The sequence below is a fragment of the Podarcis vaucheri genome (genome assembly GCF_965113315.1).
Source record: "Podarcis vaucheri genome assembly, chromosome: 7".
NCBI lineage: Eukaryota > Metazoa > Chordata > Lepidosauria > Squamata > Lacertidae > Podarcis > Podarcis vaucheri.
Genome location: NC_138765.1, coordinates 65,505,645 through 65,526,258, shown reverse-complemented (window position 1 = coordinate 65,526,258; position 20,614 = coordinate 65,505,645). Strand labels below are relative to the sequence as shown.

General features: G+C 42.5%; 2 protein-coding genes across 2 annotated transcripts in view; one reads left to right on the top strand and one right to left on the bottom strand.

Annotated features, from left to right (window-relative positions):
* Positions 1–20,614, top strand: part of ANKRD27 (ankyrin repeat domain 27) — an 80,143-nt gene that overhangs the window by 275 nt on the left and 59,254 nt on the right. The window contains exon 2 of the mRNA XM_082232876.1: positions 255–338. The gene's annotated coding sequence lies outside the window, so the exon portion shown is untranslated. The remainder of the gene's footprint in view (positions 1–254; positions 339–20,614) is intronic.
* On the bottom strand, positions 12,655–16,574 carry LOC309538134 (regulator of G-protein signaling 9-binding protein). The gene has a single exon (XM_082233398.1). The coding sequence runs from the start codon at positions 15,979–15,981 to the stop codon at positions 15,268–15,270; it is 714 nt and encodes a 237-aa protein (XP_082089524.1). The 5' UTR covers positions 15,982–16,574; the 3' UTR covers positions 12,655–15,267.

Genomic DNA, 20,614 nt, shown 5'->3' with positions numbered 1-20,614 from the left:
GAACTCCGCCCCCCGACAGCAGCGTCTCGCTTTTGAAATGATTATTAGTATTGTTTAAATTATTAGTATTGTTATTTTAACAGCCCTCGACTGTTGAACGATCTTCGGCCTTCTAAATATGTTGGTGTGTGGTATTTTCATTATAATTATTATGTCCCACATTTTGTGTTTTTATGCAGTAAACCGCCCTGCGATCCTCGGATGAAGAGCCGTATATAAAAATGTAATAAATAAACAAATATTTCGCTCAACAGGTATGAGGCCACATTAAGGAAGGTTGAAGTCCAAGAACAACAAAGGAAGGAGAAAGCGGAAAAAAGAGAGATGGCGTGAGCAGGGTAAGTATAAGGGATAAGTGAAAGCAAATGTACACAAGGTTCACAATGACAGGCAGGGACAAAGAAAACAAATGAGTGTAACAGATACGCTGCTGCCGCCCATTTTTAATTATTTATTTCTAAAAAATATTTATACACCACTACGTCATTAAAAATATATCAAAGCTGCTTACAGCAATAAAATTTAAAACCGCACAATAAAACCCACAGAGAGTTAAAAACAGGTGTCAGTTAACCATTGTAAAATGCATTAGCGAAAAGGAAGCAGCCAAGGTCAGAGTCAGAAGTAAATTGGGGCTTACGCTCTCTGTGTGTTTGAGATTGCAGCCTGCATTTCAATTGAAGGGACTTGGGATCTAATCTGTATTCATCTGCCCACAATCAGTATAACCTACCTCACAGAGTGGGTGTAAGGATACAGTGGTGGTGTGTATGCAACTGTCTTAAGAACTTTAGGGGAAAGGTAAATTTCTTTAAAAGTATATATAAATATATATAATTACCTGGGATATCTTGGTTCAAATACCTGCTGAATCATGAAGTTCATTAGGTAACCCTAAGCCAATCACTTTTTCTTAGCTAGACTACAGCCACAAGAGATAGACTTTACATCCTTGGTGAAAGGGTGGGCTAAAAATAATAGGCAGCTCAAATATTCTCCTTATTTTCAAATTGTGGTGTGTGATGGAGGGGTGGTCTCCAGCATTAAACTGAAACGCACCCTGTAGAAACTCAGATTCATTTTCACTCGTCTGAAAAATCCCACTCGGTACTTTTGCAGCCAATGATTTATTGTATATTGTTTTAGAAAGCATTGTGGGACTCACTTCTGACAAACCTTGTTTCAAATGGAGTCTTGTTGATAGAATAAAACACACATTTTCTGTCTGAGATGTATACACACATGAGGGATATATAATATCTAAACATTTTATCCCAAAAATAAATAAATAAATAAATAAATAAATAAATAAATAAGAAAGAAAGATTCATTTCAGAATGTGAAACAGTAGAGATGGAATAAGGTGTTTGGGTCTATAATGTACAACTACCAAGGGGTAAGGTCTGCACATCCACAGTGATGAGTAAATGGTAGCTTTGCAGAACTGACCCAATATTTTTTGGTTCCTGAGGCGAAAGACAAGAGGATGCTCCACCCGCATCCCATGTACAGAAGCTTACTTCAGTACTAGTGATGGGACAGCATCCTCTGCTACCACACCTGATGGCAGCAGGCTAACTTATGCAAGGCATACCACATGGCACATGCTACACTGTCTTCCAGTAGCTTTCTGCCGCTTGTTCACTGCTCCTCCTGACTCGTGTTTACTCTCTTCTCAAGTACTGCAATGCAGCAGAGGAGGGATCAGCACGTGTCACGTAATCAGAGCACTGCATGCACACATATAATGACTCTTGGAAAGTGCTGACTTACCTGCTTCCTTCCTTGGCAAGTGACCTTTCTATAGTGCTGTCTATAGTCCACTGGGAAGGTGACTCAGTAGCCTGGTTCACATATGTTGTTAAACCATGGTTTATTGAACCTGTGAACCATGTCCATCAGTTTTACTATGATTTGTTTACTGCCAACAAACCAAAATCTTAAGCTATGGGTTGTTGTTTAATTATGAGCCTTGGTTTGGTTTAACATTTGTTTGGAGTTACATGGGTATACATCTGTATGCTAAGTACTGTTTTTCAAAAGCCAAGCCATGCACCCCCTACTTCTGAATTTTTTTTATATCTCAGTGGTTTTTGTTATGTGAATGGTACCATGGACCCCCTGGTGGGTTATGCGGACCTCTGGGGTACATGGCCCACCAGTTGGGCACCACTGTTCTAGGGAATCCTGGGAATCTACAGACAAGCTGTCCAAGTATAGGCAGCATGTGGTGTGCCTGTAGTGATTGAGCCTCAGCCTGCTTCCTGAAGTGCACACACATCCCATGATTCTAAACATACGTTTGTATATTTATACATTATTAATATCATATCTACATTTTGATGCTACTGTAAGAGCTTTGAAATTTTACCACCCAATCTATGGGTAGGCAAACTAAGGCCCGGGGGCTGGATCCGGCCCAATCTCCTTCTAAATCCAGCCTGCAGACAGTCCAGGAATCAGCATTTTTTTACATAAGTAGAATGTGTCCTTTTATTTAAAATGCATCTCTGGGTTATTTGTGGGGCATAGGAATTCGCTCTTTTTTCTTCTTCTTCAAAATCTAGTCTACCCCCCCCCAAAGGTCTGAGGGACAGTGGACCAGCCCCATGCTTAAAAAGTTTGCTGGCCCCTGATTCAGTCAATGTAGCAGTTGAAATTATTGTACACTGCTCCCTGATCTCACCCTCTAAGCTCATTGAAATCAATGGTCTTAAGTGTGGCTAACTGCACAGAAGTGCAGCATAAAGAGCTTTTGGCTGCAGGCCAACAGATGCATCTAAGAAGATCCAGAATACACAATGCATTTGGGATTCTCTATCCTGGCCTTGTTGTTGTTGTTGTTGTTTTTTTAAAGCAATTGCAGCCTTTGGATGGGACTGTGACAGTCTGGGAGAGGGGGCTGATAGTGAGATTGCAGCCAGTGGATGTGACATCCTCAGTAGCAAAGAGCAACTGGGGGGAGTGATCTTAGATGAGGAAGGAGTGAGATCATGACCGCAGAGTGACCACCATGGCCAAGGAGAAATCAAGTCTGTGTCAAAATCCAAAAGATTATCTTTCCACTTCCCTAGAATCTCTGTTATCCTGAAAGTAGTGGCCTAGGAGATGCAGTCAGTAGCTTCTCCATGACTGGTGTCCTTTAATTTGTCTTTCAATTAAGCCAGGAAGCAGAATACCAAAATTGCACCTCCACACTTTGTACAGTACTTCCCTTCCCTTCCATGGGAACTAGGTAGCTCAGAGAAATGGAGAATGCATTTGCTATGTTTTGTCAGTAGTAGGGGCTAATGGACCAACGTTTTTTCTTTTTTTACTGTTGAGTTGGACCATGCCAGTTTGTACAGAGTGTAAACTCTGAAACCCTTCTCATTGCTTACTAATTCATGTTCATAAATATCTGAGATAATGCCTTCTCTCATATCAGCCTGCCTATGCATTAGGATCAGCAGAAAAGGCTCACCTGGTGGTCCCTGCATTAAATGAAGTGTGTTTGTGTGGAGGCCCATGGAAGGGCCCTTTCACTGGTGATTCTACATCAGTTGAATGACCTCTTGACTGAAATGTGTGTTTCTCCAACCTTATGTTCTTTTAGATGCCATGTAGAAACTCACATTTTTTCAGACTTTTAGAAGCTGATGGAAGCTTTTATTATGTGGTTAATTGTGTAATTTAGGATTATTGCTTTAATGTTTCTGTTTCTTGTGTTTTTAGATTACCTTATTTTCATAAATCACTGTGTGATTTTTTTTTTTGGGGGGGATGGTGGTATAGAAATCGCTTGAGAAATAAAAAAAGAATGCTGAAAAACTGTAAACTGCTCTTGCGGCCTACCAAACTGCTTGGCTGCAAGTTCATTCTGGTGCTAGCTTGGCAGAGTAGCAGAGGTCAGCCAGCTGGCTGATTATGTTTGGGGGGGAAACTGGGACGAAACACCAGCATAACTATAATCAGACACGCACGCAAGACTGGACATCTGCTCACTCTTTCTCTTATATGCTATACAAACTGTTTATCATTAATTTTTTTCTTAATATTTCTCATCATTTCCTGTCTGTAGTACAGTGGTACGTCGGGTTAAGTACTTAATTCGTTCCAGAGGTCCGTTCTTAACCTGAAACTGTTCTTAACCTGAAGCACCACTTTAGCTAATGAGGCCTCCTGCTGCTGCCGTGCCGTCGGAACATGATTTCTGTTCTCATCCTGAAGCAAAGTTCTTAGCCCGAGGTACTATTTCTGGGTTAGTGGAGTCTGTAACCCGAAGCGTATGTAACCTGAAGCGTATGTAACACGAGGTACCACTGTACTCTTTAGTAAGGTTCAGTGAACTCAGTAGAGCTGACTTGTGAATAGTCAAGTATAAAATTGCCCTGTTTAAATATGATAGATATGGGGCTGTATCCAACATTCTCTTGTTTGCCCTTTCACTTTTTTGGAATGTTAATGTTACACAGCAGAAGAATCCAGTTCGCAACAGTTGTAGAGGAAACGCATTGCACAACTCATGGGGTTGTGCAGCAAAGTTACCAGCAATCTGCTTCTGCATTTTGTTGTGAAACAATACAAAACATGTTGCCAGTGGAACCAGTACTTCCAGTATCAAGGGACTTTAACTTAGGACCACATTGGATACAACCCACAATGTAGAGAATTATTTGGTATTCCTTTATTGCAATATTATTATTGCTATTTTTTTTTTCATTCATGGAATGCCTGAAATGTTCTAGGTGCTGTATATAAATTACAAATAACACGGTCCTTATCCATAGGCCTGTAGTCCAATAGACATGACAAGGGAAAAACAAGCAAATTCAGGTACCAGTTCTTAATGGTTATCAAGTTATGTAATTGGTTTTTTTTTTGGTAACCAGCTGACTATGGGCTGTACCCAGCTAGGTATTATGCAGAGTAGACCCATTGAAATTAGTCATGTGTATTAATTGGGTCTATTCTTGGTATAACTAGCATTAGATATAACCTAATATTATACTGTAAATGACTTATATATTTGCAGATATTTTAATTTTTGAGGTAAAGTTTTTTTAATGTCCTTAAAGGATAAAAACCATTCTTAATACAAAGGACTTACCTGTTACTATATTTCCTGTAATTTAATTTCCCATCTTTTCCAGAAAAGTGCTAGTGAACATTTAACTGCTATGAAGTAGCTAAGTGAAATTGTTCCCCCCCCCTTTAACTGAGTACAGTGGTGCCTCGCAAGACGAAAAGAATTCGTTCCGCGAGTCTTTTCGTCTTGCGAAGCACGGTCCATTGCAACTGCGCCTCTTCAAGCGGCTTTAAGAAAAAAGCGCAAGACGTTTTCGTCTTGCGAAGCAAGCGCATAGGGAAATTCATCTAGCGAAGCAATGCAAAACCGAAAAACCCTTTCGTCTAGCGAGTTTTTCGTCTTGCGAGGCATTCGTCTTGCGAGGCACCACTGTACATTAGAACTGGAGCTTTAGAAACTATTATATACCTAGTCTTTGTTCTAAAGTCTAATCTGCACCCTAATTACAAGTAGTCCTTTTTTTAGAGTCTGGACTGTTCTCTGAATTTGATTTCTGTCAAGAAATTATTTTAAAATCTTCTTAAATTCACATTGCATTCTTAAGGTTTTTGTACTAATGTTATCTTCCTTGCCAACTGTAAAAGAAATAAATAAGTAAGTTACATGATGGGCTCTGATTTAATAGCTACTTTTAAACATTGAAATATTCATGAAAAAATATAGGCTTCCCAGAGTTTACGTGCAGCAGATATGGATTTTGCCAAATAAAGAAAATAGAGATTGATTTGATTTCTCATTATCCTTCTGTCAACATGACTTGTAAGAAAAAGATTAATGTCTACATAAAGACCTGCTTTGCTTTCAAATCTGCAGTAAAATAATGTAAGGCCCAGTTCAGACACAGCCTCACAGCCTTCTCCCTTCTCTGTACGTAAACGAAAGTGAAGTCAAAACTAGCCATAGTTGTGCATTGTATACAAACTCAGTTAACTGAAGTTTGGGCTTGTCATCCAGATTAAAATAGAAAATGGTTAGTTTCAAAATGAGCCAGCATCAAACCATAGCTGGCATATTTAAGTTACCATTGTTTGTTTTAAACCAAGATTCCTGGCCTGTATGCAGTGCTTAGCTGTGCAAAATATGCCTGGTGGAATTATAACATGAAGTTTTGTCATCTCATCTGTGCAATATACTTTCATATAGACTGACTTCTCATTCCTTGCTGTAATGTTATTCAGATACTTGGCACATGCACAATTTCACAAAAGATTTAGAAAGCAGTCATTCTTCAGTAATCCCAGTTGTACTGTAGACTGCAGCTGACTGCTCACGTGTAGCCCTACTATTCCACTCAGACCTCAGCCTGCATTAAAAGACTAACATAATCGTATTGAGAGAAAGCATTTAGAGGACTATAATCCACTGGTCTTCCTGAATGACTTTTTACATAATGAAAATCTGTGAAGGGTAAATATGTTGATGAGGAGCTTCACAAACATTTATTTATATTCAAATTATTATTCTGCACTCTTAATTTTTAGCCGGAAGGCTAGGAGCTTTAATACCTCTTGGATTTTGTTTATATATAGAAACAATCCTGTGACACATGGCCTTCCGGGTTCTGTTGTTTTGAATTTTAATTTAATATTTCTTTTTTCATTACCGGATCTTTCCAACTGATTTTGGTTTGGTCATTTTTAACCTGCGAAAAACAGATGAAACCTTTAAGGTTCTTTAGTTCAACAAGCATAGATCAGCATTCAGTGCTTGATTTTTCCAGATGCAGACTCCTTGGCTTCAGCACATCACCATAAATTGTAATTGAATTTTTCTCTTTCTGTCCTCTCTATAGATCTCCAAAATTCTTGGTTGCTGTGAATCTTAGGGTGAATGTAGGGTACCGGTGAATGTAGGGTACCAGTGTTCTAAGAGTCCGTGTGCTGGAGTAATTCAAAAGCTGACACCCCCACCATCTAAGTTTATTTACTTTAAAGGTAGTGACACTTTAAAAAAATAGAACTTCCAAGTGAATGTGGTTATATTTCTGAGAATTAGCTTAGGTGCCACTGCTATAAAATGGAATTCACAAAGTCATCTGTAAGCAAATTCCCATTGCATTATATTATATATAAAGATGAAAAAGTTTGTGCTTGTCGTGAGATGGAAGCAGCTGATTTTATAATATTTAAACAGTGTTTTGCACTTCAGCCTTGCACACATATATGTGGACAATAATAAATTCTTTGCAGGCGAGATTCCACTCAGTAAAATAACTATGGAAGTTTATGACAACTCTCTGATGCAGTGGTGGTGTTTCACAGTATAATAATGAAATGGGTTATTTGGAGTGTGTAGGCAATTCAGTATGGGTAACTCAGTTTGATTGATAAGCTTATGCTTGGGCATCTGTCTTTTTTTTTTGAAAAAATGACTGTCACAAACAGGCTGGCAAGTTGACAGAACAGGCTTTATTTTAAATAAATAATAGCAACAGGCTTTATCCTGAGCACAAAAGCAACACTTTTGCTCAGATGGAATGATGCCAGCTCATTATAATATTTTAACACTTCCATTTTCATACTAAAACAATTCTGTAATATGAACCTGACAAAACATTTTGAAGTAAAACCTGGATGTTATAAATCAAAAGTGCTTATTTCCTTTTATATTGCACACTCTGTATTTATAATTACTGGGCTATCATCATGGTCGTAATACATTACTTTGTCATCCTCTGTAAAATACAGCTAAGTTTGATTTTTTAAAAATCTTATTTTACAAAAAAAAAAGAGAGACTCCCTCTACCTTTTCCAGTGAATATATACATTCTTAAAAATTACTAAGGCTGTAAACATAAGAAAATAACCAGGCCTTTAGAAGTGTGTGTGTGTACATACATACACAAAAGCCAAGCTTCTGCTTTAAATTTGTGATCCAGTTTATACATAACACCTAAGCCAAACCATGGGTTGGTCCAAATGGAGATTGTGGCTCCTTTGCTTCTTCAGTCCTGGAGCATGTTGTATGAACCAAGGCTTGTGGTTTGTTTTCATTCCCAAGAAACCATGAGCTGTAACCGAGTTTTGTTTGGCTTACAGCTTATGATTTGCCTGGAGGGGACAAACTATGAGCCCAGGGTCAGATGACTTACTAAGTTAAACCATGGCTTAGCTCATAGCTGCAGAAGACTAGACCAAGAGCAAAGTGCCAGCAATCTCTCCTCTAGGAGTCTAAATGCTTGTACATTTGTGCCAAGAAATTGTTCAAATTACCGTTAATGTGCAACCCGAGCGAATGTGATCTTGTGTGTAAAATATATTCAGTACATCACAATCTAGTGGCTCAAACACTAAGATATAAATCGTAGAATTGTAGAGTTGAAAGGGACTCTGAGGGTCATCTAGTCCAGCCACCTGCAGTTAAGGCAGGCTTCCTCAACCTTGGCTCTCCACATGTTTTTGGCCTACAACTCCCATCATCCCTAGATAGTAGGACCAGTGGTCAGGGATGCTGGGAATTGTAGTCTCAAAACATCTGGAGGGCCAAGGTTGAGGAAGCCTGAATTAAGGAATCTCAACTAAAGTACTGATGGCCATCCAATTTGTGCTAAGAAACCTCCAATGAAGGAGAGTGCACCACCTGAGGGAGTCCATTCCACTGTTAAACAGCTTTTACCATCAGAAAGTTATTCCTAATGTTCAATTGGAATCTTCTTTGTTGTAACATGAATCTATTGGTTCTGGTCCTATCCTCTGGAGGAGAAAACAAGCTTGTTCCTTCTTCCATGTGACAGCCCTTTAGATATTTGAAGATGGCCTTCATATCTCCTCTTTTCCATGCTAAACATACCCAACTCCCCCAACCTTTCCTCATAAGACTTGGTTTCCAGACCCTTTATCATCTTGGTTGTCCTCTGCTGCACTCATTCCAGCTTGTCATTATCCTTCTTAAATGGTGGTGCCCAGAACTGGAGACAGTACTCCAGGTGTGATCTGACCAAGACAGAATAGTGGTGCTATTACTTCCCTTGATTTAGACACTAAACTTCTGTTGGCGTAGCCTAGAATAGCATTAGCTTTTTTTACTGCTGCATCAGATGGTTGACTCATGTTAAGCTTGTGGTCTACTGAGACCCCTAGATCCTTTTTGCATATACTACTGGCAAGCCTGGTGTCCCCCATCTTATATTTGTGCAGTTGGTTCTTCTTGCCTAAGTGTATAACATTACATTTGTCCCTATTGAAATTCATTTTGTTTGTTTGGGCCCAGTTCTCTAATCTGTTAAGGTCAGTTTTAATCCCGATTCTGTCTTCTGTAGCATTAGCTATCCCTCCCAGTTTGGTGTCATCTGCAAATTAATGAGCATACCCTCAATTCCTTCATCCAAGCCAAGTCATTTATAAAGATGGTGAACAACAACAGGCCCAGGACAGAATCCTGTGGCACCAACTTGTCACTTTTTTCAGGATGACGAGGAACCATTACTAACTTCTCCATGATATCATGGGGAAAATCTTACTGAAATCAAAATATACTATGTCCACGGCATTCCCCTGAAACACCAAAAAAGAAATGAGGTTCGTCTGGCATGACTTGTTTTTGAGAAACCCATGCTGGATCTCCGTAATCACAGCATCCTTTTTTAAGTGCTCACAGACATGGCCGTTTAATTGCCTGTTCTGGGCCAAGCAAAAACTGAAAGATGTGAAGCAGGGCTGCTGAAGGGCAAGGGGTGTGCTGTTGGGAAAGTCACAAGGGCTAGACAGAGGCTTGGAGGGCCACAATTGGCCCTTGGGCCAGAGGCTCCCTATCCCCGCTTTATAGCAACTTGGATATAAAGACCCATAATGTAAATTTACTGGAGTTATACTACTTAGCAATTCTTTGCTTAATTATGTTGCTTAATGTGAAGTACTTAATGTGGAAACTAATTTGTATTGGTGCAATATGTAATATTTCCAGGACAGCTAGGCACGCTCATGCAAAACAAAGTTTAAATATGTGAATGGACATATATTAATTCTACCACAAAAAGGGAAATTATGAAAAGTCCTTACTACTTAGCTTTCTGGTTTTTCTCACTTCACCTTTTAAGTTACAAATGGTCTCTAAAACATGGATAACATTTTTAAGCTCTCTTATGCCCTCTAAACCAGTTTATCAATCAAGATAGGTCCCTTAGCCTTTAAAAAACTTCTGGAGGGTTTAGAGATGTGCTGGGCTTTTATTTTTGGCAGTGACAAATGTCCATGAATTTGGTGAAACCAAGTTTTGACTGGGGTGGCCTGAAGTGCAACTTCTAATAATTCAACAGTAATTTATTCCCACAAAACAAGCTGGAATGATTGCTACCTTCTGCTCTCATTGCCCATAGGGAGACCAGTGCAGAGGACACATAATAATAGAATTGCACTGTAGAAGGTACCCCAATGCTCATCTAGTTCAACCCCATGCAATGCAGGAATCTCAACTAAAGCATCCATGACAGATGACCATCCAGCCTCTGCTTAATAACCTCTTAGGAAGGAGAGACTGCCATCTTCCATGGGAGTCCATTCCACTGTCGGACAGCTCTTACTGTCATAAAGTTCTTCCAGTGTCTCATATCTTTCACATTTCCATAGAATTTTAGCTGTTATATTTTATTCCATTGATTTCTGCTTAGCAGGCTAAACCTGTCAAAATGTCTTCTTCCATACCACTATTTAAAGGTATGAGAGTCTTGACCCCCTTTGCATCTGGTCAGCTTAGTAAACCATGCGTCAGGCAGCTGTGCCTAGGTCACATTGCGCATGTGATTACACTGGGCGATCATGGGAGATTAATGGTGGACCCATTAGGTAATTAGATAGTGGCAATCCTGTGTCTTAGATCATTTGGAAAACAAATCTTGTATGTCAGCATAATAGATTTACATCTCAAACCTGAAACTTTTACAAAGATGAGTAGAGAAATGACTGCACCCAAGTTGGAACTAAAAAAAAGTTATTGAATCTGGATTACCTGTTTGTTCCAGAACAAATGCAACCCTTGGAGTTCTAAATGTGCAAAGAATATAGAATCTGTTTCTGATTAAAATACTGCTAGCTGCAATCCAACTATGCAATTTCCCCACTCTCAAGTTTAATAATGCCATTTGCAGACCAGCTTTAAGTGCAAAGTTTGTGAATCACACTGAAGAAAAAGGTCTAGCCCTTGTAGCAGTGAAGACAGCCGTCACTACCTCTCATGAACAATGTTTGAAGTGAAACAGTGGTCAGAACACAGGATCAATAGCAGCAGTTTGAGTCTATCTACATATGCAGAGATAGGTACTTTAGCACCAATATGAGCACACAGTTTTGACATCAAATACATAAAATCCAAATCCCACCTCTCAATTCCATTTTGGACTAAACACATATTTACAATCAAATATCAAAACACTTTTGATACCTTGAGTAATTAAGGCTGCTGTCTTGCTTATTGAACACAGGAGGATTTATTTATGTGTTAACATGCTTTGAAGTCTTGCCTGGTTGCAACCTCTACAGAACCAAGACTTGTTTGACGGCCTGCTGTCCAGTGCTGCCTGCAAACATTCAGCACAAATTTACTCAGATAACTTATATTTAGGAAGATTAATGGTTCATTCCTAAAGAGAAGCAAGTCACGGAGTTAGGCTCTCATTCTGTGCATACTTACGGGGCATTCTTTCCCATAAAATCCCTGTAGGACAGAAGTCTATCTTGAGCATATTTGACCTGAAATATGGTCTACCTGTATGCAGAGAATTTTAAGTTTTGGCTTACAAGTAAATAAGTGTAAACTTAAAATTCTAAGGAAACTAATGTGGGTATGACGTAGGACTCACATAGAAAGAGTTCAAGACTGGTCAGTAAATCATTAGTCTTAATAGATTTGCCAGGTACATACCTAAGTATATGCATTTGAAGGCAGAACCTATAGATTTTCACTGGCAGCCCTGCCTCCTATGCATGTTGTCTCAGAAGTTAAAGTCCAGCTATGTTCAATGGGACTTTACTTCCAAGTAAGTACAAAAAGCATTGCAGCTGTGCAGCCTGATCCTATTGCATGTAGGTCCCACTTATCCCAATGTTGACTAGCTTTCAAGTGTTTTTAGGTTTGCCGACATCCATTGAGTCCAACATAACCTTCCGTGTAAATATACAGAGAACTGGGTTGCACGTATCCAGTTTGCAAGGACATTAATGAGACAAGCATACTAATCCTAAACATGCCATATGGAAGTTCCTTTGAAATTAATGGGACCTAATTCCAAGTATTACATTCAGGATAGCTCTATTAATAAAACTTAACAGATTTGTCAATAGGAGACTCATGCTCTTAGCCCAAGTGACTTAGGGTCAGGGTATAAGATTTTGCTGCCTGCTTCTTAGTAATCACACAATATATTCTTGTTACAGATAGGTAGCCGTGTTGGTCTGCCATAGTCAAAATAAAAAAAATCCTTCCAGTAGCACCTTAAAGACCAACTAAGTTAGTTCTTGGTATGAGCTTTCGTGTGCATGCACACTTCTTCAGGTATCTGAAGAAGTGTGCATGCACACGAAAGCTCATACCAAGAACTAACTTAGTTGTTCTTTAAGGTGCTACTGGAAGGATTTTTTTTTATTTTGACAATATATTCTTGTTAGCCTTGTAGCAGTTGCTGGCTGGGTGGATGCTCTTGAGTTAGCCAACTGATTTAAATGTAATGAGCTAGCCCATAATATTAGACCATGTAGAGCAGTCCTGTCTAGAGCAGGGGTGAACTTCAGGTCTGGGGCCCAAATGTGCCTCCAGGTCTCTCTATTCAGCCACTGGAACTCTCCTGAGGCCACACATCCTCTCCAGAAAGTTGCCCAGAAGGGAATATGAACTTTGGGCTGAAAAGGGTTCACCGTCATGGGTATAGAGAAAGTGGAAGTAGCTCTTAAGGAACTCGTGTAAAGGAACTTAGGGCATCCTATCATGCAAAGTATATCACTATCACAATGCCAGTCCAAAACACATATCGCCATTGCTAGGAAATCTGACACTGGACAATTGTAACTCATGGCTTTGTTAGACCCAAGGGTTCAGATTAAGGTTTTCACCGATTTGTGCACTTAAAAGTTTGAAGAGGTTGAAGCTTGACCTGTAAATCTTCTCACCACTTCAATTAACTCAGTTAATTCAAGGGGCAAGTAGAGAAGCATGTTTTGTGTACATGAGCAATACAGTCCTAAGCATGTTTATTCAGAAGTAAGTCTCACTTACTGCTAAGTAGACAGGGATGGGACCACACTTTCAGTTGCTTAACTTTGTTGCCTGGAACTGCTAATTGCAGCTAAAGAGGTTAGAAAGGTTCAGTAACACCTTCGTAGTTTGAATGAGTGGAACTGCTGTTTTGACAATCTGCTGTGACTGAAAAGAAACTCTGCTTTAAAAGCCATTTCAGATAGGGCCTTGTCTGCACAGGAATGCCTCATGCATCCCCTTTAAAGATACTGTTCCACAGACAGCTTAAAAGAGGAGCAATGCTCTCTTTTACATAATGTTTATCTAGCTCCACTGTCTAGCTCCAACAGCCCTGTGCTCAAATGCTGCCATCCAAGTCACATTTGTGCCAGGTCTTGGGTATGTCAGGATTATAAGATTGATTCTAATCTTCTTGGCTCTGGCAGGTACATATGTAAATCTCATTAACAGTAATAGGAGATGTACATGTGTAAACTTCAGACTGTCAACGTGAGATCATGCCTCTTCTTTGCACCATAGAATCAGAGTGGAGCTCAAGCACAGGAAAGGGTTCTCTGGAATCTCCAGGTAAGCCTGGGAAAGACCCCTGTCTGAAGCCCTGGAGAGCCACTGCCAGTGAGCGAAGAAACATAATGCTGTGTTAGATGAACTAATGGTCTGACTTGGCACAAGGCAGATTCATAGGTTTTAACGTCCTGTTACAGCATTAAAAAATCAGTGATAGTGGCTTGTTTTTAGGCCACATTGACACCCCAAATCTGAAACACATTATATGAAAGTCCCACTGAAATAAATGGAATCTTCTTTATAAGTATGCTCAGGATTATAGCCAGAGCTTGCATTTAAAGCTTTGATTCTAAACACATTTACCAGAGAGCAAGTCCTATTTAACTCAGTAGTTTACTTCTGAGTAAACATACTTGGGATCTTGCTGCACTCTAGCTTCACTGTTTTAGAAATACCACTGTTCAGCTTCCATGCACAAACCAGGGGAGTTGTGCAGTGCGATCTTATTTACTCAGAATTAAATCCTGAATTCACTGGGACTTGCTCCCAGCTCAGGTATGTGTATCCATACATGATTTCAAGGCAATGAATACACCTACTAGGGAGTAAATCCTACTGTGGGTATGTGATATATTCATTATATATAATGCAGCATGTGTGCACACTGTAATGCAGCATCCTTTCTGGAAGATTTGGTCCAAATGGGCATTTAAACTTGACTGACAGTGAACAAAGAAGCTGAACTGGTTCTACCCCACAGCAAACTATAAGTGGTAGAATATGTTATGCAACAGTGAATTGAACACAGAGCTTCTTAAGGTCTCTGTAAATGGTGCTTAATCTTTCTTCTGCAGATTTGGATTGCCTTTCACAGTGTATGCTGTGCCAAAGTGCAATTAGTTCCGATAAAACAAAAGAAGTTCAGGTCTCTTAAACCATTTGATTCTAAACTCCCCCTCCCACAAAAAAACAATACTATCAGGCTTAGCACCCAGGGCTAAAAGCACACTTCTTTTAGAGAGAGAAAACAAATCTTCAGCTCAGGACCACAACATCATTTATGTTTGTTGGAAATTATATGTAAATTTATAGGTGTCTCCATTTTGCCACTGAATTAATTCCCATCTCCAAATCATGTGCAATTTGTAATCAGTTTGTAAACATGGACCAACAGCAGAACCTATTCACAAACAATACTTTTTTCTGCTTACTGAGAATAATCATCTATAAATAGCGAACAAATCCCTACTATGGTTGGGAGTTGTAATACCCACATACCTTAGATGGACTGTTCTTTAAAGCTAGAATATCACACAAATCCTCAGGCTTAGGACTTGAACAGAACACATCCCCTGCCCCTTATTCCGGCACAGGGATCTCATCTCATACTCGCCTCCTCCCTCCAACCTTTTGCTTGGAAAACCATAATCTGGGGGAACAAACGCCTCTCCTTTTTCTCCCTCATCAAGAAAAGCCAAACTCTTCTCCTGAACCTGGCATCCCCCACCTTAGGAGAGCTTTGCCACACACACGGCTAGGATGATGGCGATGAGGAGGACAGCCGTGAAGATGATGCCGGCCAGCACTTTGCTGATATCGCAAAAGGCCTTGCTCTCCTCCACCTCGATCATGCCGATGGAGGAGGCGCCCACGCTGATGGTGGACTTGAGCTCCGCCCCGGGGTCCTGCTTGGCCTCCACCGTCCATTGCGGGACGCTGACTTTCATCTCCATCTCGTACATCATCTCCCCCACTTGGTTGATCTCGTTCTCCAGGTCCTTCAAATCCACCACGTCGATGTTGTTGTCCGCCTCGTATTTCATGTTCTGGACGCTCATGGCCCGGGCGGCCACCCCGGAGGTGCCGCCGCTCATCCCCGTCTGGATGAGCGGCTTTTTGGGTACGTTGAGGGGGAACTCCTGGCCCAGCTCCAGGGCGCGCCGCATGTCGGTCTCCAGGATCTCCAAGCAGGTGGAAAAGAGGACCCAAAGCCGCTCGAATTCCGCCCTGTCCTCTTTGCTCACCGTCTTGTCCCGCAAGGCGGCCGTGAGCTTGTTGCGGTTGGCCACCGCCAGTTCCTGGGCTTTCTGCCGGGTCTTCTTGAGCTCCTCGCGCAGGTTCTGCGAGTCCGAGGTGCCGCCGATGGTCAGCACCATGTGCCGGTAGCAGGCCGTCACTTTGCTCAGCGCGTCCAGCAGCGCCTTGCACTCATCCTTCGCCATGGCGCGCGCCGGCCGGGGAAGCCGGGCTGCCGCTGCTTCTCACGGCCCTACGCGCTGCTGCTGCTCCTCCTCCCCCCGCCGCCCCTCCTTCGAAGCTCAGCCCCGGTGGCTCCGTCTCCGGACCCCGCGCACATGGCAGAGCCCCCCGATCGCCCACAGCCCGCGCCGCTCACCGCCTGCTGGAATCAGCGCAACGCCTGGATCTTGGGCGAGCGAGAAAGAGCCTCGCCCTGGACTGGTTGCTCTCCAGCATCCTTAGGAAACGCCACCGCAGGAGGTGAAAGACAGGTGTCAGGAGAGCTAGCTGGCCGCCCTCGCTGTCTTGTGCCTTCCTCGGGAGGCTGAGCTCCGTTCCGGCTCCCTTTAAGTGCGCTCGGGCTCCCGAGCAGGCGCCGGGCTGCCGGCCTTAAATAGCGCACAGCTGGAGCTTCTGGAGCCAATCACAGGGGCCCCCAGCTCAGCTTTTCAGAGTCGCCTCCGCCGCCGCCACCACCACCACCGCCGGGCTTCTGCTCTTCCTCTTCTCTCCGTCGAACGCCGCATCTGCTTTTCCGGCTGCTCCTGCTGCTGCTTTTCGGTGAGCCTCCCCCCCCCCCAAGCTCCACCTTCTCGGGCTGCTTACTGAGCAGACGTGGTCGAAGCGGCTGTGGAAACGGCCCGGCGGATTGGCTGGCCTGCTGGGAAGTGCCCGCCTCGGTGGCTTGGCGAGGAAGAGGCAAGGCTCTGGGCGGCTGTAGGGGGGCCGGGGGCGCAGGAAGGCGGCGAGCGAGGGCAGCCGCCAAGGAGCCCTGGTCGCACTCGGTGACTCGGGAGGCAAGTGAGCCAGGAAGTCCGGGGGGGGGGGCAGAGCTTGAAGCGCTTGAGCGCCGGCCGAGAGGCGTCCTGGCCAGCGGATTCCCTCCAGGCCTCTCCTGCGGGGTTTGGTCCTCAGCCTGGGCCAGTGCGGGCGCTTCTTGGCGGCAGGCGGCTGGAAGGGAACTGGGGGGCCCTGCAGCCCAATGTCGCGTGTGTCGTGAGCTGCTTCCTTTCCGCTTCCTGCCTTTCGGGCGTTGGAGTGCTCGGACGTGTCCTTTCAGTAAGTGCTGCTTTGCAAACGGAGTGAAGTTGCAGGGTGATACAGAAAAGTTCAGAGGGGAAGAAGCGTTAGGGGCTTATTGCTTCCCTTGAGGCAGTCCCTGGAAAGTGTTTGGTGTAACTGGAGACTTCATCGGGAATGCAGCGGTGCAATCCTGCATGTTTTACTTTGAAGCAAATGCCACTGAGCTCTATGGGGCTTGCCCCCAACTACCGTAGTTATGCATAGGATTCTGAAAAGAGGAGTTCTTGCAATATACTTTCTGTCCACACAGGAAGTTGTGGTCTGCAGTCTTTCCAGTGTGGGCTTCTCTGTAACTCCTCTGTGGAAGGGCATGTTTGAATCCCTTGGGCATTTTTGAAACATTAAGCAGTTCATAAATGCTTTAAATTCACATAAATACATGGGTAAACTTATTTTTTTTGGATGGAAAACAGGATATTGATGGTAACTTTTATGTAAAGTAGCTAAAAGCACATATTCCAAAATACCCATCATGACATTGTATCCTTCTAGCAGGCAAAGACAGTAATTAAGCAATTAAGACAGTAACCCTATATCAATTTACCTAGGAGTAAGTCCAGTGGAGCTTCCTGCTGTGTAGGCATGTATAGAATTGCATTGTGACTGGCTTTACCATCCCATAGACTGGTGTTCAAGAGACTAGAATCCTACTCTTGTCTGCTTTGATGTGAGGTCCACTAAATTCAGTTTTATCTTATTTCCAATAAGTGTAGGATTTTTAAGTAGGCAATGCATAGTATCTGCTCAGAGTAAGCCCCCTACTGAACTTGGTGGGGGCCCGACTCTGAAGAAACATGCATTTATGTTGGGTTGCATGCCTGCAATTCTAGACACTCATTTAGGAATAAATCCTACGGCAGGCACCTGCTGCTGAGTAAACATGGGTGAGAACACGATGACTTAAGTGATATGTAGGCCATGTTCTCAAAGTGAAACTTTTATTTGTAATTTTCAAGATGCCTTGCATAATACAAAGAAACAAGTGTAATAAAGCATTTTTATTAAGAGTTTTGACGAATTCTGGGGGTGAGGTGGGGGACACGATGACTTGTGTGTGAATAATAGTATAGTTCACATCCTAGCAGAAGCCCAATTCTTCATTTACTAGCATTCACCCCCCCCCTTATTTAAAGTTAAATGTTGGGGTTTGGCACCCTACCTTTATATAAGTTGAGGGTTTTTATCTACATGGAGGTTGAGTTCCACTTGTTGTTTTGCTTAGATTCACTGGTTTTGTTTCCAAGATAGTGGCAGGCATTATGCTAAAAGCTTGTGTGTTAGAAATCAGTGGCTGCTTGGAAGCAAGTGCACTCCTTGTATGCAGTTAACAAAACAACATAGGAAGCATCAGTTTTGAGTTACCAAAACTTATGCATGGAGAATTTCTAAGTAGAACGTTGATAAGTCATGTGGCTGGGCGTTTAAATCAGTACCACATCTTGTCAACTGACTTTCTTGGAAAGAACTTATGCGAACACTGCTTTTCAAGTTTGTCAAAGCAGCAACTTCACCAGTGTCTTGAGCCAACTTATTTTGCAGGGTGGGGGATAAGGGCACCCCTCAAACCCCCAGCCCAGTGAAGATTGTGTCCTCACTGACCACATAATGCTGAACAGGGTGTGTGGGTGGGAGAGGGAGAGGGAGCAGAGTATTCTGGAAGATGGCAGTGTGGCTGGAGCCCTAACCAGAGCATTCCATCCACACTACAGCTTCTTGTTGTAAATAGTCTGTTTTGAAAGACCACAAGCTCTGCACTCTGAACTCCGTGGCTCAATTATCAAATTGCATTATTGCATGCCTGTTTTGTAAGTTAAGTGGCAGCATGAACTTCATCAGATATTAGCTGCATAGATCTGTGGTGTTACAAATCTCTTCAGTGGCCCTACAGCTGGTCCTCATTTACTGCACTGAGAGCAGCAGGAACTTTCCTGATGCTGTGAGTTTCCTAACTAGCTTGGGGAATGGGGAGGAAGCCATACTCAATTGTTTGTGTATATATAGATATATAGGTTGTTTTAAAGGCCTTGTTTGTTTTGGATTTTAATTATGAATGTTTTGATGTTTTATGACATTGTTTTATTGCATATTTTAATTATGTGTGGCCATCCTTTTTAAACTGGTTTTATATTTGTAAACCACTAAAGCGGTAAATGAATCAATCAATTTGTTATATATTTTGGAAAGTGGTTTGTCTTGTCTTCTGTTTCTTCTCTATATATTCAGATGCCCCTTGAGATATCGTTGCTAAACTTGGCACAAGGGTTCCTTCCCAAGGTGGGGACAGCAGTTGTCATTGATGTTTAGATGCCAGGCACCATTTTGAATCAAGGTGGTGGACCAAAACATGAGTCTGGATTGGCAGCACCTGATTTTTGGTGTCACAGGTCCAAACTCACAAATTGCATTATCTATACATTTTAAAAAAGGTTTCTAAAAATACCCAGGCAGCACCGGGCACTTCCTGCTAGTCAAATGATGATGATCATGATATAATAATATAGAGGATTTCCTGAGGGGATCTGTCTGACTTCATAGATGATAAGGTTACCACCAGTGGGCCAAATAAAAGTGAGTACAATTAGAACTTAATGATTTTCAAAAGGTGGGAGTGAGCGTTGGAGATAAACTTCTTGGTCTGAAGCCAAAATACTGAATGTAGACACATTGGCATCTTAAAATACAGCTAAGTCTTCTTTTTCTCAATTTCACAGGATGCAACAGGATAGAAAGATATGGATTGGAGCCAACATTGTGTGTACATGACTTCCCAAATAAGTGGTGGGCATGCATTGGATTCAGAGAAGATGGGAGTGCATACCCAGCCTTTGTGGCATGGACTCTTCACTTCCCCGAGCAATTCAGTTATGGGGTAGCTTGCTCTGAGTTTAGCTTTCTCTGGATTGGAGCGCTTAACTGTATTTCTTTGCTCAATCTACAAATAAACAAGTAAAACAGGAATGCAGAGAAAGAGCAGACACCCCATGAAGTAGAAGATCTATTAAAGGTAAAGGTAAAGGTACCCCTGCCCGAACGGGCCAGTCTTGACAGACTCTGGGGTTTGTGCGCCCATCTCACATCTATTGGCCGGGGGCCAGCGCTGTCCGGGGACACTTCCGGGTCACGTGGCCAGCGTGACAACGCTGCTCTGGCGAGCCAGAGCCGCACACGGAACGCCGTTTACCTTCCCGCTGGTAAGCGGTACCTATTTATCTACTTGCCCCCGGGGGTGCTTTCGAACTGCTAGGTGGGCAGGCGCTGGGACCGAGCAGCGGGAGCGCACCCCGCCGCGGGGATTCGAACCGCCGACCTTTCGATCGGCAAGCCCTAGGCGTTGAGGCTTTAGCCCACAGCGCCACCCGCGTCCCTAGAAGATCTATTACACCGTATCAAATCCCCAGAGAACAGGCCAGACCCCAGATATACTTCTAGCATTTAGCTAATTCTGACTGCTCTGCCTCATTTATGCCCAAACTATTGCTCAGCCCCTTCCATTAACTGGTGTGTGTGGAGTCACCACCTTGAATCTTTGGCTAT

Bases quoted from the DNA above. Each gene is read 5' to 3' on its own strand.
- LOC309538134 (XM_082233398.1), bottom strand. From the start codon at position 15,981: ATGGCGAAGGATGAGTGCAAGGCGCTGCTGGACGCGCTGAGCAAAGTG.